This window comes from Miscanthus floridulus, chromosome 12, assembly GCF_019320115.1.
Source record: "Miscanthus floridulus cultivar M001 chromosome 12, ASM1932011v1, whole genome shotgun sequence".
Lineage (NCBI taxonomy): Eukaryota > Viridiplantae > Streptophyta > Magnoliopsida > Poales > Poaceae > Miscanthus > Miscanthus floridulus.
Window position 1 is genome coordinate 38,863,326 of NC_089591.1, and position 7,624 is coordinate 38,870,949.

The 7,624-nt window shown below is 44.3% G+C and overlaps 1 protein-coding gene across 1 annotated transcript; it reads left to right on the top strand.

Moving 5' to 3' along the window:
* The first annotated feature begins 694 nt into the window (after nucleotides 1–694).
* On the top strand, nucleotides 695–5,846 carry LOC136496915 (potassium transporter 19-like). The gene is made up of 10 exons (XM_066492696.1): nucleotides 695–850; nucleotides 2,490–2,672; nucleotides 2,773–2,995; nucleotides 3,103–3,351; nucleotides 3,434–3,484; nucleotides 3,573–3,833; nucleotides 3,912–3,964; nucleotides 4,103–4,217; nucleotides 4,300–4,554; nucleotides 4,643–5,846. Exons 2-10 carry the CDS (start codon nucleotides 2,556–2,558, stop codon nucleotides 5,584–5,586), a joined length of 2,268 nt encoding a protein of 755 aa, XP_066348793.1. The 5' UTR covers nucleotides 695–850; nucleotides 2,490–2,555; the 3' UTR covers nucleotides 5,587–5,846.
* Nucleotides 5,847–7,624: the final 1,778 nt, after the last annotated feature.

Genomic DNA, 7,624 nt, shown 5'->3' on the forward strand with positions numbered 1-7,624 from the left:
CAAAGATAAAATTCATCAAAACTTAAATCCACCGTATGTGGCCATGCGAAGAAATAAAAAAATAGCATCATAGCCGTATCGAGCAATCGACAAGCTTGGGTGATGCGCCCCATCCTGGCTTCACCACGTTGTACGGGCTCCTTCTTTACTTTTAGAATAGAGTCCAAATATTTTATGGTAAATATTATTTTTATTAAAAAATTAAAAATCCTCGGTTTAATTAGTTTCATTCGCCCACACGTGTCCGATTCGAGAAGCGTAGGGGATGTTTGGTTCCCATCCGGAACCGGCAATTCGCGCTATAGCGTCGCCACAATTTGTGGCGCCCAAGATAGCCACCACACCCGTGGCGTGGTTTTACACTAGCAAAATTTGTGGCTGTCCCATTTCCATGTTGAACCAAACAACAGCTTTTGCATGCATGGCGTGCCACAAGTGAGGCGTGGCAACGCATGGCAGGGATCCAAACACCCCTGCAGTCGGCTAGTCGCCAAAAGCTCCGCTCCACTGTTTTGGCCACCGAGCAAGGCAATACCAAATAGGCACCAACCATTCCTCTGTCTCCCATGGTTCGCGGGCGCTCGGCCAAGCCTCCGACCCCAGCTCCGCGCATCGTGGCACGGCCACCGGACCTATTAGTATGGAACACCCATGTCCGCCTCTTGCTTTCCTCTCTCTCCGCCCCCTGTCGGTCCCTACCGCCGAGACGACGCGGACTACTTCCCCTCTCACCGCCGTGGCCCGTGGGACTTGTTGTCTCCACCAGCATTTTTTTTAACCTCTCTCCCCCAGCATTTGCTAGTGATGGTTCGGTTCCTAAAGCTTTGACGGCTCCGGATTTCTGAACAGGGTTTGTGATCCTCTTACCCTCTTTCTTTAGCGGTTAATTGAATTGTTGGCCAGTTGAGGATTTGAGATGCTTAGGCTAGTTACTTTATCACCCCGATTTTGGGCAACAATGAAAAAAATTGGCCGGCTGTTGTCAATGGCCTTCAGTTTCAGTGATTTCAAGGACACCATGTGAAACACAATATATATAGAACTTCGAGACTAATAGCGGTTAATTCAATTGCTGGCTAGTTGAGGATTTGAGATGCTTAGGCTAGTTACTTTGGAGCTGTTTGGTTGCTGACCGTCTCCGGCCACGCCACACCTACGTCTGCCACAGGAACTTGGCTTTCCTGAATCAGTTGTGGCTGTCACAAGATTCTCTGGCTCATTCCTTTGTTAATCTTCATCACACCTGTGGCGGCCCTTTTCTTCGCCTAATGTTCGGTGACGCCACAACGCATGCGGCTGGTGTTGGCTGCAGACCAAACAGCCCCTTTATCACCCCGATTTTGGGCAACAATGAAAAAATTGGCTGATTACTGTCAAATGTCTTCAGTTTCAGTGATTGCAAGGAAACCATGTGAAACATAATATATCTAGAACTTCGTGACTAATATGAATATGTTTAGTCATTTCTTTAAACATTTTTTTCAAAGGACCTTTGAATCATGGAGTTCCCAAAACTAATATGAATATGTTTAGTCATTTCTTTAAACATTTTTTTCAAAGGACCTTTGAATCATGGAGTTCCCAAAGTTTACCGTAGAAGAGTGAAGCCCTTTTATAAGGGAAAACTAGACCTGAAACCTTACAACTACACGTTAACCCGAGGGAAACCAGTGAAAACAATTGAACAAGAGTAAAAACTATGTTGGACGAACCCAAACAACTCAAGCAGAGCAAGCAACAATGACAGAGTGAGTCCATGTTTATTGCCAAGCTCCATCGTTCCATCGTTCCATCAGCGTTCCATCGTTCCATCGTTCCAGGACCACCATTGACATAGCAAGAGATACCCACTTCGCGACTTTATTGCCAAGCTCCATCGTTCCATCAGCGTAGCAGCCCCGACTCCACCTCAGCCACTCTCATCATGTCAGCGGTGCATCCAAACATGGAGTGCAACTCCAAGGGAGCAACAACCAAGTTGAATCTTTTGAATCACCATCATGCATCCAAAACCACCACTGCATGACCACATGCCTAGCTTAACTAGGCCTGGAGCAATCAACATCACCGTTGAACTCCAAGGCTGGAACCAAGCTGTCGACCCCCTAAGCAGCAGAAATAACCTCCTATGCAACTTGTCGTCCTTTCAAAAAATATCCTCCTATGCAACAGCTTCAAGAAGGACATGACATCTTCGATGCCACCATCACCTGTTTGAGAATCTGACTGGATTTTCACTGGAAGAAATAAACTGGGGGGAGGGAGCATCCGATGGTAGATTGATTAGTGTAGCTTGGGATGTCAGATAATGTATGATGTAACAAGGCTGCCTAAGAAATGTAGAGCCAGAGTCCGTGTTTTGAGAAGTCCTTTTGTGTGTGTTACTTTGTACTACGTGTAGTTCTTTGTAATTAGCTAAAAAATGATCTTAGGTTTACTGTATTCATCACCTGATTATTGAAGCACTACAATTGAAATCATGTATGCAGATATTTTCATACATTCCAATAACCCCCTAATTACCCGGAGGTGTCATATGTATCAAGACAGCACAAATGTCTCTAGAAGTTGAGAACCCACCAGGAATAGAGACGACCAGACAGCTCAAACGACAGGACTCGCTTTATGGTGATGCAGAAAAGGTCTCCAGCTTCAAGCATCATGGCTCTGAGGTCTGCTTCCTAGGCAACTTGGTTACTGTGTTAGCGTGTTGCAAATATGCACTGTCACTGACAGAAAAGTTTTACTACAATAAACCTTATGATAACACAGGGAGGCTGGTCGCGGTTGCTGCATCTTGCATTTCAGAGCGTTGGTATCATCTATGGGGATGTTGGGACATCACCACTCTATGCGATATCCAGCACCTTCCCTGATGGCATCAAGAACAATGATGACCTCCTTAGCGTCCTCTCCCTCATCCTCTACACCCTCATCCTAATACCAATGGTCAAGTACGTCTTCATTGTGCTTTATGCAGATGACAATGGAGATGGTAAGCTGATAAATCAGGAAATTTCAACCTGTCAACCTGATATAGTCACCATATGCCTGCTGTTTATTCGGTACTTCACATTTAACAGCAACGTACTGCTGTTCTAGGTGGCACGTTTGCTCTCTACTCACTTATATCGCGGCACGCCAAGGTAAGGCTGATACCAAACCAGCAGGCTGAGGATGCTATGGTGTCAAATTATGGCATTGAAGCACCCAGTTCGCAACTGAGGAGGGCACAGTGGCTGAAGCAGAAGCTCGAGTCTAGCAAGGCAGCAAAGATTGGCCTCTTTACCATTACAATCCTTGGCACATCAATGGTGATGGGGGATGGAACCTTGACACCAGCAATTTCTGGTAACAGAAACAACATATGGAAAAGTCATAAGGACATTCATATTCAGTATGCAAAATCCTAATGCGTTTCTTGTTCTTCTAGTGCTCTCTGCAGTGAGTGGGATCAGAGAGAAGGTGCCAAGCTTAACTGAAAGTATGTGAAAAAAGAGCTTCTACAAACATTGATCAGTTGGTACGCTTTTGTTCAAAATGTAAATTGTTTGCTATCATTTTTTGTGCAGCCCAGGTAGTCTGGATTTCAGTGCCAATTTTGTTTGTGCTCTTCTCAGTCCAGCGCTATGGTACAGACAAGGTTGGGTATTCCTTTGCTCCGATCATCACAGTGTGGTTTTTTCTTATTGCTGGCATTGGAGTGTATAACCTCATTGTACATGAGATCGGTGTTCTTCGAGCCTTCAATCCAATGTACATAGTAGATTACTTCAGAAGAAACGGGAAGGAAGGATGGGTTTCATTGGGTGGTGTTATCTTGTGTGTCACAGGTAAACTTTTCATCAAAAAAGTGCAATTGCAATGGTAGTCTATAGCCTACAATCTCAATGGTCTATCATATGCAATAGGCACAGAAGGAATGTATGCAGACCTAAGCCATTTCAGTATCAAGGCCATTCAGGTAACAAGGACATTCACACCCATGCTCTTTGCTTCACCATGTTGATTCTCCCAACACTACATCCAATTTTACAGGAAGCAATTTTCAAGTTTGTAGAACAGAAATAACTTACAATGTTCGCTGTGTTTTCACCTACAGATCAGCTTTAGCACTGTCTTATTGCCCTCAGTGGCACTGTGTTACATCGGGCAGACAGCTTATCTGAGAAAATTCCCAGAGAGTGTCGCAGACACTTTCTTTAGATCAATCCCAGGTATAACGAATTAGGCGTACAGTTTTTCTTCATGGAAATGAGAACGCATAACGAGCAAGATAAACTCTATGTTCTAATGCAGAGCTAATGTTCTGGCCAACCTTCATTATTGCCATTCTTTCGGCTATCATTGCAAGCCAAGCTATGCTGTCAGGCGCATTCGCCATCCTCTCCAAGGCTTTATCCCTTGGCTGTTTCCCCAGTGTTCAAGTGATTCATACCTCGAAGAGCTACGCGGGCCAGGTTTACATTCCTGAAGTGAACTTTTTGATGGGATTAGCAAGCATCATAGTCACGATCACCTTCAGAACCACCACCGAAATTGGCAATGCTTATGGTAAGCAACTAGAAGATCCAAAATTTGTTTTTGACACCCAGAACAGATAGAAATCACATCTATGTTGTTTTATTTTGGTGATGTGCAGGGATCTGTGTGGTGACTGTGTTCTCAATCACCACCCACTTGACGACTATTGTGATGTTACTCGTATGGAGGAAAAAGTTTATCTTCATCTTGCTTTTCTATGTGGTGTTCAGCTCCATAGAGCTGATTTACCTCTCATCCATACTGACGAAATTCGTCCAAGGTGGGTACCTGCCATTCTGCTTCTCGCTTGTCCTCATGGCCTTAATGATAACATGGCACTACGTCCAAGTCATGAAATACTGGTATGAGCTGGACCATATCGTGCCAGCGGATGAAGTGACAGCACTGCTTGAGAAGCATGAAGTGCGGCGGATCCCTGGGGTGGGCCTCCTTTACTCAGACCTAGTTCAAGGTATTCCACCTGTATTTCCACGTTTGGTGCAGAGGATACCCTCTGTGCACTCGGTCTTCCTGTTCATGTCGATCAAGCACTTGCCTATCCCACATGTGGCTCCTGTGGAGCGGTTCCTCTTCCGGCAGGTCGGGCCAAGGGAGCACCGAATGTTTCGGTGTGTGGCGAGGTATGGGTACAGTGACATGCTAGAAGAGTCGGTGTTGTTCAAAGGTTTCCTCTCGGAGAGGCTAAAAATGTTCATCCAGGAAGAGGCTGTGTTTGAGACGAACTCTACAGCCGGAGATACCCAGACAAGTCCCGATGAGGTGATCGATCCCGAGGTGTGTGGCCATGATGAGAACATCACCTCTGATTTGGCTCTTTGGGTCGAAAAGGAAAAGCAACTAATTGACACGGAGATGGAGCGAGGGGTGGTCTACCTTATGGGGGAAACCAATGTCATAGCAGGACCAAAATCATCTGCGGCAAAGAAGATAGTGGTAGACTATGTCTACACATTCTTGAGAAAGAACTTGATGGAAGGGGAGAAGGTGCTCTCCATTCCAAAAGACCAACTACTCAAAGTAGGGATCACATACGAGATATAGGTGAGCCTAACTAAGCCATTCTTGTTCATATGCTGGCCTGAATAAGATAGTGAAGTGCAATTACTGATTAGCGGCCATCCAAGCAATAGAGAATTTTACATGAAGGTTTTCTTTTAGTTTTGTAGGCATGATGTTGTCAATGTTAAAGTATATCACAACTAGGATAGAGTTAGTTGAGATTACGATCCTGTGTACCAACTTAGCCTCAAGTCATGTAAACTTTATATATATTGAGAGGCTCAACGTAAATCATTCAGTTTCATTCAATTCTATTCCTTCCACATGGTATCATGAGTTTAAGTTCTAATATTAGGCACAAAGTTCTAATATACTCCCTTTGTTCTTTAATATAGTGTATTCAAGTATTCAAAAAAATTATATAAATATAAGGGATTTGAGAAAACAAGAGAGAATTTTACACTAACTAGTATCACAAATTTGGTAGGTATTATACTGTTACTTGTCATTTATCAACTAATCTGCATTAATCACGTTAATGATAACGTTTGATTAGGAAATGAAGTAAGGGTATGTGTTTTTGTGTACTCTCTTAATTTGTCCTGAAATCTCTAGAATATATATATTATATTGTAGGACGGAGCAAGTAAAACGCCTCCTCGGTCTGTAGCACCATCGCCGCGCCCATGGTCGCCACCACATTTATCCACTATGGCACTTTCCGTTGTATCTACATAGTTGTCACCTATGCATCGACAACTATTGCGCCTCTTCCGAGCCAACTGTCTACACTTGGTCTTCGCCAAGTTGTTTTAGTTCTTCGTTGCCGACATCAAGTACTATTGACGCTGTCGCCAAACCTTGCGTTCAGACCACTTGCCTTCAGGCAGGAGCGTTTGCTCCTACACTGCTTCTTCATCCAGCACAACCTTGTCGCTAGTGTCGCCATCTCTTCCCACACCTACTTTGTCTACTCCAACAACAGTGGGCTGCATCAGCACCTTTTACCCCGTTGCACACCACAACTGTCACCAAGGCCCTCTCTGCTAGTTCCTTACACACTGGCGTATGGTTGGGGCCCTCTATCTAGTACGTCTAGTATTGGCAACACTAGTTCATGCCTTCATAACCCGATGCACAATTCGTCTATGGCGGATGCCTTTGTCCTTGATGCGTTCCAAGGCCAAGTAACCCGACGTACACTTTGTCTATGGTGGCTTGACTGCACCAGCTTCAGCACTGACCTTCTCGTCCTCGTCCAGACGTCCAGTCTACCTCGATTGCATCATTATTTTTCGTTTACTTCTTTGACGACCCTGACTATGTCGACCTTAGCATCGCCCCCTTCCATGGGAGTAGATCAAGCTATCCGTACATGTCTATGAGCTCTCTATACATGCCGGTAACATCACTGCTCCAGAGAGCAGCAGAGATGGGAGAAAGGACCAATGAACATTTCTATATCACCATTACTCAAGGTTTCCAAAATTATCTGTCGAATGCTAAAGATCGAGTCGACAAATATTCTGGAGGCAAAGGATATACCCAAGGGAACTCATCAACTAATAGTACTAGCATGAAGACTGCCAAATAACACCCATGATCAAGCTGATGTGCATACAAACCCACCATGGGTTGTTAGCTGCATGAGAGGTACAGTACCTTGGATTGGAATCCCATCATTTCCCATTAGAACAGAAAATGAAAGATCTATAGCCTGTTCGTTTGGCTGTGGCTTGTCGTAAACGATCGTAAATTTCCAGCTGGAACAGTATTTTTCTCCCACACAAACCAGCCACAGTACTTCTTCACAAACCAGCAACGATACGAACCAGTCAACCGAACAGGCTGCTAACATGGTCTCTGATGATCAGCAACAGCAAGGCATTTTGAAGATACTGAGATGTGGGACTAACCAAAGATTTTCTAGGCTTAGAAGGCAATGGTAATATTTAGATGATTGCCCATAACTATGATGGTAATGTAATAGCATTAAGCTTATTCTTATGAGCAGCAGAAATCTCACCAACATATGTACTATTACCATTACCACCTTGTAGAAAATCATCTGGGATGAATA